Source organism: Scardinius erythrophthalmus (assembly GCF_964197995.2).
Source record: "Scardinius erythrophthalmus genome assembly, chromosome: 10".
Classification (NCBI taxonomy): domain Eukaryota; kingdom Metazoa; phylum Chordata; class Actinopteri; order Cypriniformes; family Leuciscidae; genus Scardinius; species Scardinius erythrophthalmus.
This window is the reverse complement of record NC_138230.1, coordinates 1,992,729-2,012,728: the sequence shown is the minus strand read 5'-3', so window position 1 is coordinate 2,012,728 and position 20,000 is coordinate 1,992,729. Positions and strand designations below refer to the sequence as shown.

General features: G+C 47.9%; 1 protein-coding gene across 1 annotated transcript in view; it reads right to left on the bottom strand.

Moving 5' to 3' along the window:
* syngap1a (synaptic Ras GTPase activating protein 1a) overlaps positions 1–20,000 on the bottom strand; it is a 93,905-nt gene that overhangs the window by 19,978 nt on the left and 53,927 nt on the right. The window contains exons 5-12 of the mRNA XM_081376954.1: positions 17,763–17,884; positions 13,230–13,383; positions 11,919–12,017; positions 8,088–8,327; positions 4,182–4,511; positions 3,773–3,917; positions 3,182–3,326; positions 1–235 (exon numbers count right to left, since the gene is read on the bottom strand). The exon at positions 1–235 is cut by the window's left edge and continues 2 nt beyond it. Coding sequence (XP_081233080.1) covers positions 1–235; positions 3,182–3,326; positions 3,773–3,917; positions 4,182–4,511; positions 8,088–8,327; positions 11,919–12,017; positions 13,230–13,383; positions 17,763–17,884 — 1,470 coding nt within the window. The remainder of the gene's footprint in view (positions 236–3,181; positions 3,327–3,772; positions 3,918–4,181; positions 4,512–8,087; positions 8,328–11,918; positions 12,018–13,229; positions 13,384–17,762; positions 17,885–20,000) is intronic.

The following is a 20,000-nucleotide window of genomic DNA, read 5'->3' as shown; positions in this document are numbered from 1 at the left end:
TGAAAAGCTGGCCAGGCTCTGCACCACCTTGGCGATGAGCGTGAGTGTTCGCGAGGTGCGTTCGGACGGATACTCCTGCGTCATGTTGAACAGCGACGGGGACATGATGGCGGGACACAGGAATCGCAGGAAGAGGGAGGAGCTTATGAGGCGGTCGGCGATGTCCTCTCGCCCGCGTTCAGCACAGCGCACACGCCACGAGGCGAACACCTCCTTCAGCTCGCGGGGAAACACACTGCAGAGAGAGAGACAGAGAGAGGCAGAGAGAGAGATATTCACTATCAGGGGTGCATTTCCCGAAATCATTGCTAGCCAACTATAGTCGCAAGTTCTGTCGTTATCCGCGTAGTTCAACGAGTGGACAGATGAAGGACCCCCGGGGAGGTGTGGACAGATGAAGGACCCCCGGGGAGGTGTGGACAGATGAAAGACCCCCAGGGAGGTGTGGACAGATGAAGGACCCCCGGGGAGCTGTGGACAGATGAAGGACCCCCGGGGAGGTGTGGACAGATGAAGGACCCCCGGGGAAGTGTGGACAGATGAAGGACCCCCGGGGAAGTGTGGACAGATGAAGGACCCCCGGGGAGGTGTGGACAGATGAAGGACCCCCGGGGAGGTGTGGACAGATGAAGGACCCCCGGGGAAGTGTGGACAGATGAAGGACCCCCGGGGAGGTGTGGACAGATGAAGGACCCCCGGGGAGCTGTGGACAGATGAAGGACCCCCGGGGAGGTGTGGACAGATGAAAGACCCCCGGGGAGGTGTGGACAGATGAAAGACCCCCGGGGAAGTGTGGACAGATGAAGGACCCCCGGGGAGGTGTGGACAGATGAAGGACCCCCGGGGAGCTGTGGACAGATGAAGGACCCCCGGGGAGGTGTGGACAGATGAAGGACCCCCGGGGAAGTGTGGACAGATGAAGGACCCCCCGGGGAGCTGTGGACAGATGAAGGACCCCTGGGGAGGTGTGGACAGATGAAGGACCCCCGGGGAGGTGTGGACAGATGAAGGACCCCCGGGGAAGTGTGGACAGATGAAGGACCCCCGGGGAGGTGTGGACAGATGAAGGACCCCCGGGGAGCTGTGGACAGATGAAGGACCCCCGGGAAGGTGTGGACAGATGAAGGACCCCCGGGGAAGTGTGGACAGATGAAGGACCCCCCGGGGAGCTGTGGACAGATGAAGGACCCCTGGGGAGGTGTGGACAGATGAAGGACCCCCAGGGAGGTGTGGACAGATGAAGGACCCCCGGGGAAGTGTGGACAGATGAAGGACCCCCGGGGAAGTGTGGACAGATGAAGGACCCCCGGGGAAGTGTGGACAGATGAAGGACCCCCGGGGAAGTGTGGACAGATGAAAGACCCCCGGGGAGGTGAGTACAGATGAAGGACCCCGGGGAGGTGTGGACAGATGAAGGACCCCCGGGGAGGTGTGGATAGATGAAGGACCCCCGGGGAGGTGTGGACAGATGAAGGACCCCCGGGGAGCTGTGGACAGATGAAGGACCCCCGGGGAGGTGTGGACAGATGAAGGACCCCGGGGAGGTGTGGACAGATGAAAGACCCCCGGGGAGGTGAGTACAGATGAAGGACCCCGGGGAGGTGTGGACAGATGAAGGACCCCCGGGGAGCTGTGGACAGATGAAGGACCCCGGGGAGGTGTGGACAGATGAAGGACCCCGGGGAGCTGTGGACAGATGAAGGACCCCCGGGGAGGTGTGGACAGATGAAGGACCCCAGGGGAGGTGTGGACAGATGAAGGACCCCCGGGGAGGTGAGTACAGATGAAGGACCCCGGGGAGGTGTGGACAGATGAAGGACCCCCGGGGAGGTGTGGACAGATGAAGGACCCCAGGGGAGGTGTGGACAGATGAAGGACCCCCAGGGAGGTGTGGACAGATGAAGGACCCCCGGGGAGCTGTGGACAAATGAAGGACCCCCGGGGAGCTGTGGACAGATGAAGGACCCCAGGGGAGGTTTAGACAGATGAAGAACCCCGGGGAGGTGTGGACAGATGAAGGACCCCGGGGAGGTGTGGACAGATGAAGGACCCCGGGGAGGTTTAGACAGATGAAGAACCCCGGGGAGGTGTGGACAGATGAAGGACCCCGGGGAGGTGTGGACAGATGAAGGACCCCGGGGAGGTGTGTACAGATGAAGGACCCCCGGGGAGGTGTGGACAATTAAGGACCCCCGGGGATCTCTGGACAGATGAAGGACCCCCGGGGAAGTGCGTACAGATGAAGGACCCCCGGGGAGGTGCGGACAGATGAAGGACCCCTGGGAGGTGTGGACAGATGAGGGACCCCCGGGGAGGTGTGGACAGATGAAGGACCCCCGGGGAGGTGTGGACAGATGAAGGACCCCCCGGGGAGGTGTGGACAGATGAAGGACGGGGGTTCAACGTGGCTAAGCGACCAATTTGCGACAGTATGGATTCGGGAAACAGTCGTGTCTAAGCTAGTTGATTTCTTCAACGATGCATCACACTATGGTAGCTAAGCAGTGAGTTATTGCGCTGTACAGGAAACGCACCCCAGAGCGGACTATTTTTTATAAAATAAAAACACATTTTTAAAATAAAAACATTTACTAATAATTAATTAAATATGTAAAAATTGTAATAAATATAATTTTTTTTATAACACACTTAGGAATAATGAATTAAATCATTAAAATCCAAAAATGTAAACATTTAATTTCAAAACAAAACCCATCAAAATAAAATATGTACCAATTAATTAAATCATAAAAAATTAAAATTTAATAAATCTTTTTTGAATAAATACATTTAAAACAAAACCTAATAATAATTAAATCATAAACATTTTTAAATAAATAAAAAACAAACAAAAAAACAATCGAAATAATTTTAAAATAAATACAATAAAACAAAGTGTATCAATATTTAATTAAATCAAATAATTTCAAAACAAAAACCATCAAAATAAAACACTTTCTAAATAACTAAATCATAAAAATTAATTAATTAAAGAATTAATTAATTAATAAAAACCATCAATCAAAATAAAACACTTATTAATAATTAATTAAATCATAAAAACCATAGAACTGCAAACATACGAATTTGTTGTTAAATTATCCAAAAATTAACTAGAAATGTGTGTGTGTTACGCGTGTTTGGTTGGTGGGTCAGCTGACGTGTGGTGGTATGAACTGACCAATGGGAGTTGATGATCTTGCAGAGCGCCAGTTCACAACACATGCGCAGGTTTGCCTGATGATCCGACAGAACCGAGGGAGGCGTTCGCATCGGGTCCACCTCACAGTTCTCCTCAGACTCGTACAGCGCTCGGATAAACTCTCCTGTGGAGAAGACCTTCATCATCATCATCATCATCATCATCATCCTCACACACACACACACACACACACACACACACACACACACACACACACACACACACACACACACTCAAACACACACACACCCACACCCACAGTTCTCCTCAGACTCGTACAGCACACGGATGAACTCTCCTGTGGAGAAGACCTTCATCATCATCATCATCATCCTCACACACACACACACACTCAACCTCACAGTTCTCCTCAGACTCGTACAGCGCTCGGATAAACTCTCCTGTGGAGAAGACCTTCATCATCATCATCAACATCATCCTCAAACACACACACACCTGCACACACAGTTCTCCTCAGACTCGTACAGCACACGCATGAACTCTGAGCTAGAGCAGAAGACCTTCATCATCATCATTCTCACACACACACACACACACACACACACTCACCGATGGTGTCCTTCAGGTATCGATGCGCTATGAGCTTCAGGAACTCCTCGATGGCTTTGGTGGCCAGTGTGTTTTCTCTGAAGATCAGATGCTCTCGGTCCATGAAGCGATCGACCTCAGTCATGGCCATATCCGACAGGAAGTCCTGAAACACACACACACACACACACATGCCTGACGTGAGTCACATGACCACTCGAGTATCATTGACTAAACTTTCATGATGTATAGATGCACTTTCATGATGTATAGATGCACTTTTATGATGGACAGATGCACTTTTATGATGGTTACATGCACTTTTATGATGGGCAGATGCACTTTTATGATGGATAGATGCACTTTTATCATCGATAGATGCACTTTTATGAGTTTTACGTCACTCACACACACACACACACACACACACCTTGGCCTTGCCAGTGCTCTGCAGGATGTGCACCAGCGCACACGCCACCTCCTCTTTGCTCTTGGCGCTCAGCAGCGGCTCCAGAACTCCACACAGCGTCCTGTAGTTGTTGGTCACGTACTCTGCAAACTCTTTGTAGAGCTCCATGGGCAGGATGTTCATGCTCTGGTATCGAGACTTGAGTCGCAGCGAAGCGTTGATGATCTTCCCGCCGCCGGAACCTTTAGCCAGAGCGCTGGGCTGGAGCACCGGGTACCACTGCTCCACGAACTGGCGGCCCGTGAGGCTGGGGATCGGGATGCTGACCAGACCCAGATACGTGCTCTTCTCCTGCCACACACACACACACACACAAGCTGGTTATCTACAGCAGGGCTTTCAGACCGGGCCCCGGGGCCCTCAGGAGTGACAGGGTTCAGGGGCCCTCAGGAGTGACAGGGTTCAGGGGCTCTCAGGAGTGAAAGGGTTCCAGGGCCCTCAGGAGTGACAGGGTTCAGGGGCTCTCAGGAGTGACAGGGTTACAGGGCCCTCAGGAGTGACAGGGTTCAGGGGCTCTCAGGAGTGACAGGGTTACAGGGCCCTCAGGAGTGAGTTCAGGGGCTCTCAGGAGTGAAAGGGTTCCAGGGCCCTCAAGAGTGACAGGGTTCAGGGGCTCTCAGGAGTGACAGGGTTACAGGGCCCTCAGGAGTGACAGGGTTCAGGGGCTCTCAGGAGTGACAGGGTTCAGGGGCTCTCAGGAGTGACAGGGTTACAGGGCCCTCAGGAGTGACGGGGTTCAGGGGCTCTCAGGAGTGACAGGGTTCAGGGGCTCTCCGGAGTGAAAGGGTTCCAGGGCCCTCAGGAGTGACAGGGTTCAGGGGCTCTCAGGAGTGACAGGGTTACAGGGCCCTCAGGAGTGACAGGGTTCAGGAGCTCTCAGGAGTGACAGGGTTCAGGGGCTCTCAGGAGTGAAAGGGTTCCTGGGCCCTCAGGAGTGACAGGGTTCAGGGGCTCTCAGGAGTGACAGGGTTCCAGGGCCCTCAGGAGTGACAGGGTTCAGGGGCTCTCAGGAGTGAAAGGGTTCCAGGGCCTTCAGGAGTGACAGGGTTCAGGGGCTCTCAGGAGTGACAGGGTTCAGGGCCTTCAGGAGTGACAGGGTTCAGGGGCTCTCAGGAGTGACAGGGTTCAGGGGCTCTCAGGAGTGACAGGGTTCAGGGCCTTCAGGAGTGACAGAGTTCAGGGCCTTCAGGAGTGACAGGGTTCAGGAGCTCTCAGGAGTGAAAGGGGTCCAGGGCCTTCAGGAGTGACAGGATTCAGGGGCCCTCAGGAGTGAAAGGGTTCCAGGGCCTTCAGGAGTGACAGGGTTCAGGGGCCCTCAGGGGTGACAGGGTTATGGGGCTCTCAGGAGTGACAGGGGTCAGGGGCCCTCAGGGGTGACAGGGTTATGGGGCTCTCAGGAGTGACAAAGGTCAGGGGCCCTCAGGAGTGACAGGGTTCAGGGGCTCTCAGGAGTGACAGGGTTCAGGGGCTCTCAGGAGTGAAAGGGTTCAGGGGTTCTCAGGAGTGACAGGGTTCAGGGGCTCTCAGGAGTGAAAGGGTTCCAGGGCCCTCAGGAGTGAAAGGGTTCCAGGGCCCTCAGGAGTGACAGAGTTCAGGGGCTCTCAGGAGTGAAAGGGTTCAGGGGCTCTCAGGAGTGAAAGGGTTCAGGGGCTCTCAGGAGTGAAAGGGTTCAGGGGCTCTCAGGAGTGACAGGGCTCAGGGGCTCTCAGGAGTGAAAGGGTTCTACAGTTTGCCAATGACCATCTGGATGATCCAGAGGAGGAATGGGAGAGGGTCATGTGGTCTGATGAGACAAAAATAGAGTTTTTTGGTCTAAACTCCACTCGCCGTGTTGGGAGGAAGAAGAAGGATGAGTACAACCCCAAGAACACCATCCCGACCGTGAAGCATGAAGGTGGAAACATCATTCTTTAGGGATGCTTTTCTGCAAAGGGGACAGGACGACTGCACCGTATTGAGGGGAGGATGGATGGGGCCATGTATCGCGAGATCTTGGCCAACAACCTCCTTCCCTCAATAAGAGCATTGAAGATGGGTCGTGGCTGGGTCTTCCAGCATGACAACTACCCGAAACACACAACTAAGGAGTGGCTCCGTAAGAAGCATCTCAAGGTCCTGGAGTGGCCTAGCCAGTCTCCACACCTCAACCCAATAGAAAGGGAGCTGAAAGTCCATTGCCCAGCGACAGCCCCGAAACCTGAAGGATCTGGAGAAGGTCTGTATGGGGGAGTGGGCCAGAATCCCTGCAATGTGTGCAAACCTGGTCAAGAACTACAGGAAACGCATGCTCTCTGTAATCGCAAACAAAGGTTTCTGTGCCAAAAATTAAGTTCTGCTTTTCTGTTGTATCAAATAATTATGTCATGCAATAAAACGCAAATTAATTACTTAAAAATCATACAATGTGATTTTCTGGATTTTTGTTCTAGATTCTGTCACTCACAGTTAAGGAGTACCTATGATCAAAATGACAGACTTCTACATGCTTTGTAAGTGGGAAAAACTGAAAAATCTGCAGTGTATCAAATACTTGTTCTCCCCACTGTAGATGTCTCATGTGTATTGAGAGTAGCATTGTAGTTGTTACAGTAAATTAACAGGGTATGGCCACGTGACCATGTCCCATTGACCTCCATTTATTTTGTCAATAGGACAAATGAATGGAGAATCTTGAAAGTTGAATTCTGAGAAATGCCCAAGTTGCCCAAAGGGCAAACAAACAACTTTTACTTTGATAACCCTATAGAACATGTTACTGTATAAAAGTTCACTGTACTCAACATTTCCAGGTCAACCTTTTGGCAATTAGACTAAAAATTGAATTTTTTTTGAAAATTTCGCCAAAGTTCATGTGTTAGGTGGCACCCCTAAATCTCCATGGAATTCCTCAACACTTTGCAAAAGTCGTTTTTAAGTTAATTGGAAAAAAATGCAATGCCAGCCAAATTGATATTTTGAAATTAAAATTTCCCATTCAAATTTGATGCACCCATCCGCCTCTTCTTGTCGATCTCCTTGTGCAGGTACAGTCTCACACACACACACACACACACACACACACACACACACACACACACACACACACACACACACACACACACACACACACACACACACACACACACACACCTTCCGCCTCTTCTTGTCGGTCTCCTTGTACAGGTGCAGTCTCACACACACACACACACACACCTTCCCCCTCATCTTGTCGGTCTCCTTGTACAGGTGCAGTCTCACACACAAACACACACACACACACACACACACACACACACACACACACACACACACACACACACACACCTTCCGCCTCTTCTTGTCGGTCTCCTTATACAGGTGTAGTCTCACACACACACACACACACACACACACACACCTTCCCCCTCATCTTGTCGGTCTCCTTGTACAGGTGCAGTCTCACACACAAACACACACACACACACACACACACACACACACACACACACACACACACACACACACACACACACACACACACACACACACACCTTCCGCCTCTTCTTGTCGGTCTCCTTATACAGGTGTAGTCTCACACACACACACACACACACACACACACACCTTCCACCTCTTCTTGTCGATCTCCTTGTACAGGTGCAGTCTCACACACACACACACACACACACACACACACACAAACACACACACACCGTCCGCCTCTTCTTGTCGGTCTCCTTGTACAGGTGCAGTCTCACACACACACACACACACACACACACACACACACACACACACACACACACACACACACACACACACATACATACACACACACACGCACAAACCTTCCGCCTCTTCTTGTCGATCTCCTAGTACAGGTGCAGTCTCACACACACACACACACACCTTCCGCCTCTTCTTGTCGGTCTCCTTGTACAGGTGCAGTCTCAGGCTTCGGATAGCCGGCAGGTTGTTGAACTCGAAGTGTTCGCCCCAGAACACGGTGTCGGTGCGCGGTTTGCTAGTGGTGCGCGCGTACAGCATGTCGTCCAGACACAGCTCGCAGTAGTAGCGCTTCTTAGCCGGCAGGTCGCGCGCCTCGATGATCCACAGCTTCAGCACGTTATCCACACGCCGGCTGTTATCCTGCACACACACACACACACACACGATGAGCAGCTGAAGCTATGAGACATCTGGAACTGTCTGTACCCGGATTTTGCTGTGTTCGCACTGCAGGAACTAGGAACGATTTTAGTTCTAGGAACTCTTTTGGAGGAACTGTAACGAATGGACTTAATCCAAAATGCTCTAGACATCATCAAACCTTCCCCCTCTCCCCTGTTGTCAATAGCCCTCAAACCAGTTCTCTTCAAAGACCCTTATCACCTCTGCTCTCCTGAACGATCTCAGCAAGAGACTGTTTCTGCAATCCTCAAAGACAGCACAGGAGACCAGACGGCACTAGCCATTTGGTCAAAGACTATAGAGATAAACTTCCAATACACAAGGACATTGACTCCATTCTTACCCACAAACTTTCCCAAATGTTTATAGAATTTCTCATGTGTTGTATGCAGGGAAGACTCAATTAATACGTCACTTATTACCTTCACATCTAACCAATTGTGTTCTAATACTTGAAGTATAAAAGATCGATACTTACACATGTCTGAGTTAGCAGATGCTGACGTTTTCATTCACCTCCATCCTCACCACCACCAGGATGGTCCTGTCCACACCTCCCCGGGGTCCTTCATCTGTCCACACCTCCCCGGGGTCCTTCATCTGTCCACACCTCCCCGGGGGACCTTCATCTGTCGTGTCCTTCATCTGTCCACACCTCCCCGGGGTCCTTCATCTGTCCACACCTCCCCGGGGTCCTTCATCTGTCCACACCTCCCGGGGGGACCTTCATCTGTCCACACCTCCCCGGGGGGTCCTTCATCTGTCCACACCTTCCCGTGGGTCCTTCATCTGTCCACACCTTCCCGTGGGTCCTTCATCTGTCCACACCTCCCCGGATGGTCCCTCATCTGTCCACACCTCCCCGGATGGTCCTTCATCTGTCCACACCTCCCCGGATGGTCCCTCATCTGTCCACACCTCCCCAGATGGTCCTTCATCTGTCCACACCTCCCCGGATGGTCCTTCATCTGTCCACACCTCCCGGGGGGATCTTCATCTGTCCACACCTCCCGGGGGGATCTTCATCTGTCCACACCTCCGGGGGGACCTTCATCTGTCCACACCTCCGGGGGGTCCTTCATCTGTCCACACCTCCCCGGGGGGATCTTCATCTGTCCACAGCTCCCCGGGGGGACCTTCATCTGTCCACACTTCCCCGGGGGGTCCTTCATCTGTCCACACCTCCCCGGGGGGATCTTCATCTGTCCACACCTCCCCGGGGGGTCCTTCATCTGTCCACACCTTCCTGTGGGTCCTTCATCTGTCCACACCTCCCCGGATGGTCCTTAATCTGTCCACACCTCCCCGGGGGGACCTTCATCTGTCCACACCTCCCTGGGGGGACCTTCATCTGTCCACACCTCCCCGGGGGGACCTTCATCTGTCCACACCTCCCCGGGGGGACCTTCATCTGTCCACACCTCCCCGGGGTCCTTCATCTGTCCACACCTCCCCGGGGGGACCTTCATCTGTCCACACCTCCCCGGGGACCTTCATCTGTCCACACCTCCCCGGGGTCCTTCATCTGTCCACACCTCCCCGGGGTCCTTCATCTGTACTCACCTCCCCGGGGGGTCCTTCATCTGTCCACACCTTCCCGGGGGGACCTTCATCTGTCCACACCTCCCCGGGGTCCTTCATCTGTCCACACCTCCCCGGGGGGACCTTCATCTGTCCACACCTCCCCGGGGACCTTCATCTGTCCACACCTCCCCGGGGTCCTTCATCTGTCCACACCTCCCCGGGGTCCTTCATCTGTACTCACCTCCCCGGGGGGACCTTCATCTGTCCACACCTCCCCGGGGGGACCTTCATCTGTCCACACCTCCCCGGGGTCCTTCATCTGTCCACACCTCCCCGGATGGTCCTTAATCTGTCCACACCTCCCCGGGGGGACCTTCATCTGTCCACACCTCCCCAGGGGGTCCTTCATCTGTCCACACCTCCCCGGGGGGTCCTTCATCTGTCCACACCTCCCCGGGGGGTCCTTCATCTGTCCCACACCTTCCTGTGGGTCCTTCATCTGTCCACACCTCCCCGGATGGTCCTTAATCTGTCCACACCTCCCCGGGGTCCTTCATCTGTCCACACCTCCCCGGATGGTCCTTAATCTGTCCACACCTCCCCGGGGGGACCTTCATCTGTCCACACCTCCCCAGGGGGTCCTTCATCTGTCCACACCTCCCAGGGGGGTCCTTCATCTGTCCACACCTCCCCGGGGGGTCCTTCATCTGTCCACACCTTCCTGTGGGTCCTTCATCTGTCCACACCTCCCCGGATGGTCCTTAATCTGTCCACACCTCCCCGGGGGGACCTTCATCTGTCCACACCTCCCTGGGGGGACCTTCATCTGTCCACACCTCCCTGGGGGGACCTTCATCTGTCCACAGCTCCCCGGGGGTCCTTCATCTGTCCACACCTCCCCGGGGGTCCTTCATCTGTCCACACCTCCCCGGGGGTCCTTCATCTGTCCACACCTCCCGGGGGGTCCTTCATCTGTCCACACCTCCCGGATGGTCCTCCATCTGTCCACACCTCCCCGGGGGGACCTTCATCTGTCCACACCTCCCCGGGGGGATCTTCATCAGTCCACACCTCCCCGGGGGGTCCTTCATCTGTACACACCTCCCCGGGGGGATCTTCATCAGTCCACACATCCCCGGGGGGTCCTTCATCTGTCCACACCTCCCCGGGGGGATCTTCATCTGTCCACACCTCCCCGGGGGGATCTTCATCAGTCCACAAATCCCCGGGGGGTCCTTCATCTGTCCACACCTCCCCGGGGGGATCTTCATCAGTCCACAAATCCCCGGGGGGTCCTTCATCTGTCCACACCTCCCCGGGGGGTCCTTCATCAGTCCACACCTCCCGGGGGGACCTTAATCTGTCCACACTTCCCCGGGGGTCGTCTGCGCCCCTGCCTTCGTCTTCAGGCAGGAAATGCAGATTCTGTTACCCTCGGATTGCGAGCTACGGACGGGGCCTATGCCAAATAACTTTATAAATGCTTGCTTGCTGGGCTGATAATGAATTTATGCTTTGTTACATTTTGCCTCCTGAGTCTTTCTGGAAGTACTAAGGCTATAGGAACTAGCCACCAGGATGGTTTACTGAGAATTAATGGTTGAATGCCGTGTGGTTGATGTCCAATCATATTTCTCTTGGTTTCCTCAAAGTCACGTTGGATTTTCTGCTCAGTGTAAAGGTTAAGAGGCTCATCTATCACTGTTTTACATGTTTGTAGAGTTAGTTTCTGGAGTAAATATATAGGCTATAATCTGTGTGCTTTTTTTAAAATGGCGGGTGCTGGTGTTTCGTGTGCGTTCAGCCAATCAGTGAACACTGACGTCACGGGTAGTTCCTATAGTGCTGGTTTAGACCGACTCTGAAGTAGGAGTAAATTAGTTCCTCCAAAAGGAGTTCCTAGAACTAAAATTGTTCCTAGTTCCTACGGTGCAAACACGCTGACACCCGGGTACTTCCGCTAATAGTTCTAGGAACGATGAAACGGTTCCTCGATGCGAAAGCCCGTATGAAACGCTGCGGTACCTTGTTGGGTTTGATGGCCCGCTGCAGGTTCTCGATCCATTTGTCCCTCTCGGCGGCGGAGCGACACGCGAAACACTTGGTGCCGGACGCCGTCGTCACCTGGAGCACAGAGAGTTAATGTGTGTGTGTGTGTGAGCCAGGGATCCTTGTGATAAAATAACCTGATTCAAGGAACAAGTCTGATTGTCATCTATAAAAAAATATTAAAATAAAACATGATTAAAATAAATAAAAATAGATGAAATAAAAATAAATAGGCTATAAAAAATTATAAATGTATTAAAATAAATACAATTCGATGTACTAAATAGTAAGTAAACAAAAACATTTATTTAACATAAATAAAACTTGATTTAAATCAATAAATTGTATAAAATATAAATGTTTCTGTTATAAGTGAACAGTTGAGAAAGAAACGGATGTTTGTCAGCTTATTCGGTCTTAAAGTGACGGCAGCCTAATATTCCTACTGTTGTCTGTGTCATTAATTTTAATAAAACAACAAAATACAGCTTTAACAAAGATGAAACTATATTTAATTACTACAGTGAAAAACTACACTTATTTTACATTTAGGCTTAATTATTTATTTCTGTACCTGAATACTACTGTTAGACTTTAACTTTGTTATTTAGTATTCATCTCTGCTTGTAATTTGTGTATTTGTTCTTATTTTATTTCTGACTGTTCACTTGTTTTTAATAATGTTTGAACTTCGAACTTATATATACGTGTGTGACCCTGGACCACAAGACCATCACAAGCCGCACGGGTATATTTGTAGCAATAGCCAACAATACATTGTATGGGTCAAAATTATCTATTTTTCTTTAATGCCGAAAATCATTAGGATATTAAGTAAAGATCATGTTCTATGAAGATATTTGTAAATTTCATACTGTAAATATATAAAACATTTATTTTTGTGAGTGAATGCAGCACAATCACGAACATAAATGCACAACTTTAAAGGAGATTTTCTCAATGTTTAGAGTTTTTTGCATCCTCAGATTCTAGATGTTCAAATAGTTGTATCTCTGTCAAATATTGTCCTATCCTAACAAACCATACATCAATGGAAAGCTTAACTATTGAGATTATGTATACATCTCAATTTTAAAAAATTTACCTCTGTGACTGGTTTTGTGGTCCACGGTCACATATATAATATACATATATATAAATATATATATATATATATATATTTTTTTTTTACTGCTCCGAAAAATTATCCGATCCGTGTCTCAAAAACCGCAAATGATCCAAACCGTGAGTTTTGTGATTGCAGCACTAACTGAGACGCACACACACCTCGAAGCAGTACTCCTGTCCGAGGATGCTGGAGTGCACGGGTTTGATGACGGCGTCCTCGTCCAGCGTGAGGTCCAGGGCCTCGGCAGCACTGCTGGGAGACAGCAGAGACTCGTGCGAGTGCGACTCCTTGAAGCTCTGCATGAGGCGTGTCCTGCACACACACACATACACACACACACAGTTTTCTTTTTTTACTTTTTTTTTTATATACATTTTAACAAATTACAACAACCAACTAAACATTCCTTGACAACAACAGTGGTCCAAATAAAAGAGATACAGAAATAGAAAAAGTGAAAAAGAAAATACATAAAACACTATACAATAGTAAAATGAATTTTTGTGGTATACAATATGTAAAATAAGTCTCTGTTATCCCCAGAGTCTGTATGTTAAGTTTGAGCTTAAAATACATCATGTTACAACATGTAGAAGCAACAGGACATTTCTGAATGGTTAGTTGATGAATTTATGTTGCTGATGTGGAGTTAACTATCTTCAAGTCATTGATTAGCATATTCTGTCATGATAATCTATAAATCGCTCATGTGGGAACTGTTGTAAGACTTACAGGCCCCTATCTTGCACCCAGCGCAATTGAATTTGTACAGCGACGCATGTCTCATTCCTATTTCTCGCCCACGCACAGCAGACTTTTCCCTCCACAGACGCACGTCTGTAAATTAGGGAGTGAACTTGCGCTCCCGGGGGCGGTTCAGCGGAAAGAGGAGGCGTGTTCCGGCGCAAACGTTCCCTGGTGCTATTTTGCAGGTTTAGAAAACAATTGCGCCACTAACCAGGAAAAACCTCGTCTAAAGTCAGTGGCGCATTGCGCATAATATTCATATGCTATTTTAAGGGCGCATACTTGGCCATAATCAATGTAGCGTGTGCACAACGCACATACACTTTGATTCTCTCATCTACACAGAAGCAGTATATTTCATTTGTGCAAATCATACATTATTACAATAGATAGATAGATAGATAGATAGATAGATAGATGTATGTTTTACGGCCCTGACGAGAACGTCTGTCTCCACGGCTGTGAACCGCTCCTGGCGCGCGTCTGGCAAATCCGCCGTTATAATAGCAATCCGCCATGGAACAAGCACGCCTGCTCTTAAAGGGAATGTGAGATGTCGCTCTGATTGGTTTATTTCACGTTATGCCCAAACCACACCTATGAGTAATGAAGCAACTTCAGACCAACACATTTTAGATTTGCGTCGGGGGCAAGAGTCATTTATCCCGCCGGTATAATAGCAACAGCGCCCGAGACCCGCCCACAAAGTTACTTGCGTTTCGCACTTGATACTTGCGTTTCAGATCGTTAAAATAGGGCCCACAGAGTGACATGCTATTGCATTTGTGTTCGTACTGTATTGCATGAGAAAAGACGGATGCGACAGCTTGAGCTTGAACTTACAAATGTGCTGGACTACAACATCGACAGCGTGTTCCTGGGGGCGGGGTTTATGTAAATTTTAGGGTTGGTGATGTCACTAACTCGGGAGGAATGTCGTGTAGTCTCTACCAGCCGTTTGTTGTAGTCCTTAAAAAATGATTTCTGTAAAAGTAAATATCTCCCTTTGCTTTGAACTTTGAGCGTTGTAACTTTGCAGATGTTGTTTATGCTCGAACAGCAACATTACACACTAACTTAAAGTCACACTATGCAGCTTTCCATTTTTGTCAAACAGCGACCCCTAGAGTCGCTGTGGAGTACTTGTATTTAGCGTTAATGTCTCTTGTGCGAGACTTCCGGTCAGGCACTTCCGGTCACTGGCGCGCTAACTCACTTTTCACCGTAGCGGTTAATCAAACAACTGTTTGTAACAACTAACTCATAGTTATGGCTTCGAGGAAGACCAGGATTGTTTGTGCAGTTAGAGGTTGTCATAATAACTGGTACAAAATAAAGATTTACTTGGAGCAGGAGTGTTTTAATAATCGAAATCATTGATATTTTAATCATCAGGCGCCCTACGACCGGCGACACACTGGCTGGGTGGCGTTTTCCATGTCTTTGCACACCAGAAACGTGTCTAACGCGGCGCTGCTGCTGCTAGGTGACATATGATAAGCCTCATTGGTGATATATTCGACATATGGGGAGAGAGTTGTGGAAGGCCTATACTTCATGTTAAACATAAATATATATAAAAACATTTTTTTTTTTTTCAGCTGTTGTTATTTGTATCTTTTAATATGTATTTATTGTCTGTAATGGCAGCTGCTTCTATGCACTATGCACTTTTGAGTCCATGACAAATTTCCCCTAGGGACAATAAAGTATATTCTATTCTATTCTAAACATATAGCAGCATAGACAAAGTCGGCAGTGTTGACGGCAAAATAGGCTACAGAATATTTCGCTCTGTATTGACAGATGTAATATTTGAAAATCGATCATATATATATTTTTAATTACATTTAAATCTGCATTTATGTCAAAACTTAAACTTTCAAACATCAAAATGTCATTTATTAATATGTATTTAAGTCAAAATGACATACAAACATATTTTTCTATTCTATTTAGCCTGGAAACGCTTCCAAAACGCTTGTGTGTCGCATGAAAAATAGGCGTCGATTCTATTTCTAGCATGCACGTGTTTTAGACGCGCGTCACACAGGCAGTGTGCAAGCTCTAGGCCTAACCTGTTAACATTAATAACATGGGAGCCGAAATAAAAACGGACACGCCACGCAGCCCGGCCTGAGGAATCCCTTCGCCTATGGTTAAAAGCTTTACATTTGAAGAAACCACCGAAACGACCGTATGTTTGTTCTTTTCATTTCGTGAACACAAGACCTACAGAAGACCACCCGATACCAGAAAAGTGGCTGGGCTACGAAGTCTCAATAAAAACTCCAAGGAGAAACAAAATCATTAACCCCTGTATAAAATCTAGTCATCATGGCATGATCATGGCATTTATTTTGTATGATTTACAATTATTTATAACCAGCCATCTACTTATTGCTATCCTGTGCTTTGGTTGCATTCTGATGGCATTATTATTTGACAATACAAAATACCTCCATAGATATACGAGTCCAGCGTTGGCTCGACCGTGTTTAGGGCAGGGCTGAAGGCGCCGGCGAAGTTTTGGCAGTCTGCCAGCTAGATGCATGAGTGTTTCAACCAGGTCCGGTACCCGAGCTGGGTGCGGCGGGGCTTTAGTTCTTTGTAGTATTCATCTGCTACGGCATGTGTAACATTTTTCTGTCAACTCTACATAATCCTTCGCGATCAATATCATTAGTTAGCCCATGGAAGCGAGGAAACGGAAGTGCCGCACAAAAACCGGAAATTGGACCCATGTTTACTTCCGCATTTGAAAATAAGGTGAATAGGATGGAAGCTGTAATGAGTGGAAATAAGGTGTGGCCCCTTTAAGAGCTGCGCGCTCCCTGTTGAACTGTATTGTATGTGCGCCTCGAACACCCCCATGTATGCGGGTTATTTCAGTTTGATGCTCATTCTTATCCTACTTTTGTTTATCAAGTAAAGCTGTGGACGGTAGAACGGGTGACAGACAGTTACACGAGTTCGATTGGGGAATAAAGTGCAAGTTGTGAGATGCCAATCAGCTCCGTGAGTCTGTCTGGCCTCTAATAACTTCATCTGTGAGCTATCCCTATTGTGTATATGTGCAGTGCCGTAAAGCAGTGGTTCCCAAACCTGTCCTGAAGGCCCCCCAACACTGCATGTTTTCTTTTTCTCCCTACTCAAACACACCTGATTCAACTCATCAGCTCATTATCACATGGGTTAATTGAGCTGATGAGTTGAATCAGGTGTGTTTGATTAGGGAGACAAAGAAAACGTGCAGTGTTGGGGGGCCTTCAGGACAGGTTTGGGAACCACTGCCGTAAAGCAATTCGTTACATCGCGAGACCTGATATCACGCGATACTTCCTGACGCTGACGCGGCCCGCCGGCCCGAAGTTGCAAGTGTGGTTTTTCGGCTCACAGGCGCTTGGGGGCTGCGCGACGACCACCATTCAACCCGAAAAAAGTCATATAACTATTCCAATGACTCCAAAGCTGTTCGGTTAAGGTAAAAAAGTTACTTAGTTCACCTTTAAGTTAGAAAAGTGAAATCATAATCAACCACCCCTTTAATACAACAGGGAATACGTAAAAGTTTCACACCAATCAGTTCACCCTGAATGCCTCAATATATGTACTTATAGGTGTCCACCTTTGTATGAAAATGTCCAGTTTCAGTTGGAGTTCGGCATTCATATGTTCCAATTTGTAAATAGATATAAGTTTTTCTCTCCATTGACTAATTTTTGGTGGGTGTGGCTTCATCCAATTGATTGTAATAGTTTTTCGTGCACATAATAGGAGTACATGCAAAATATATTTCTGGTTGACAGACAGAGTTTTCTATATGTGCTGTGACTCACTGAGGCACAATGGGAGTGTGAGTCACTGTATCTGCTGCAGTGTGTGTGTGTGTGTGTGTGTGTGTGTGTGTGTGTGTGTGTGTGTGTGTGTAAGTGTGTGTATACCTCTCCTGGTCAGCACTGCGGAATCGTGGGAGGATCATGTGGCGAAAGCTTCCTGTGCGGTCGAGTTTGGGTTGACTCTTTGCTCGTTTAATTGATCCTTTCAGACGACGACTTAGAAAACTCTGCGAACACAAACACACACACACTCATTTCCATGCTGTTATTGTAGTGTGTGATGGTGGAGGATCTCCACTAGAGGCGACGTGAGCCAGCGATGATGTTCCTGCACTGTGAGTCACTGCAGATGCTGCCCACTCAATGCTGCGTATGTGTGTGTGTGTGACTCAAGCATCAGCTCAGAGCACTTTTAGCACATGCTTAAACTCTTTATTAAAGTCAGCATGAAATGGAACTCGCAACTGACTTTCCCAGCAAACAGAAGTATGATCTGAGACATTCTAAAAATGTTATTTCTGGACTTTTCTCTTTTTAAGGAAACGTTCCATTGTATCATTCTTCAAACATTATGTGAACGTTCTGAAACAATCGTGATAATATCTTTATAATCGTGATAATATCGTACAGTGGCTTTAGAGTCGTGATAATATCGTACAGTGGCTTTAGAGTCGTGATAATATCGTACAGTGGCTTTATAGTCGTGATAATATCTTTATAATCGTGATAATATCGTACAGTGGCTTTATAATCATGATAATATTGTACAATGTCTTTAGAGTCGTGATAATATCGTACAGTGGCTTTAGAGTCGTGATAATATCGTACAGTGGCTTTAGAGTCGTGAAAATATCGTACAGTGGCTTTATAATCGTGATAATATCTTTATAATCGTGATAATATCGTACAGTGGCTTTAGAATCGTGATAATATCGTACAGTGGCTTTAGAGTCGTGATAATATCGTACAGTGGCTTTAGAGTCGTGATAATATCGTACAGTGGCTTTATAATCGTGATAATATCTTTATAATCGTGATAATATCGTACAGTGGCTTTAGAGTCGTGATAATATCGTACAGTGGCTTTAGAGTCGTGATAATATCGTACAGTGGCTCTAGAATCGTGATAATATCGTACAGTGGCTCTAGAGTCGTGATAATATCGTACAGTGGCTTTAGAGTCGTGATAATATCATACCGTGGCTTTAGAGTCGTGATAATATCGTACCGTGGCTTTAGAGTCGTGATGATATTGTACAGTGGCTTTAGAGTCGTGATAATATCGTACTGTGGCTTTAGAGTCGTGATAAAATCGTACAGTGGCTTTAGAGTCGTGATAAAATCGTACAGTGGCTTTATAATCATGATAATATTGTACAGTGGCTTTAGAGTCGTGATAATATCGTACCGTGGCTTTATAATCGTGATAATATCGTACAGTGGCTTTAGAGTCGTGATAATATCGTACAGTGGCTTTTGAGTCGTGATAGTATCGTATAGTGGCTTTAGAATCGTGATAATATCGTACAGTGGCTCTAGAGTCGTGATAATATCGTACAGTGGCTTTATAATCGTGATAATATCGTACAGTGACTTTAGAATCGTGATAATATCGTACAGTGGCTTTAGAGTTGTGATAATATCTTTATAATCATGATAATATCGTACAGTGGCTTTAGAATCGTGATAATATCGTACAGTGGCTTTAGAATCATGATAATATCGTACAGTGGCTCTAGAGTCGTGATAATATCGTACAGTGGCTTTAGAATCGTGATAATATCGAACAGTGGCTTTAGAATCGTGATAATATCGTACAGTGGCTTTAGAGTTGTGATAATATCTTTATAATCATGATAATATCGTACAGTGGCTTTAGAATCGTGATAATATCGTACAGTGTCTTTAGCGTTGTGATAATATCATACAGTAGCTCTAGAGTCGTGATAATATCGTACAGTGGCTTTAGAATCGTGATAATATCGTACAGTGGCTCTAGAGTCGTGATAATATCGTACAGTGGCTTTAGAGTCGTGATAATATCGTACAGTGGCTTTAGAGTCGTGATAATATCGTACAGTGGCTTTTGAGTCGTGATAGTATCGTACCGTGGCTTTATTATCGTGATAATATCGTACCGTGGCTTTATAATCATGATAATATCGTATATTCACGCAGCACTTTCACTTGAGGATTCCATGATGACTCAAATGCAGAAGCAGTTCTACCAGAAAGACTCGGAAGATAAAGTGATGTAACAAAGCATATATTTATTGGCAGCCCGGCAAGCATTGTAAAGTTCTTTGGCGTAGGCCCCGTCCATAGCTCGTAATCCGAGGGTAG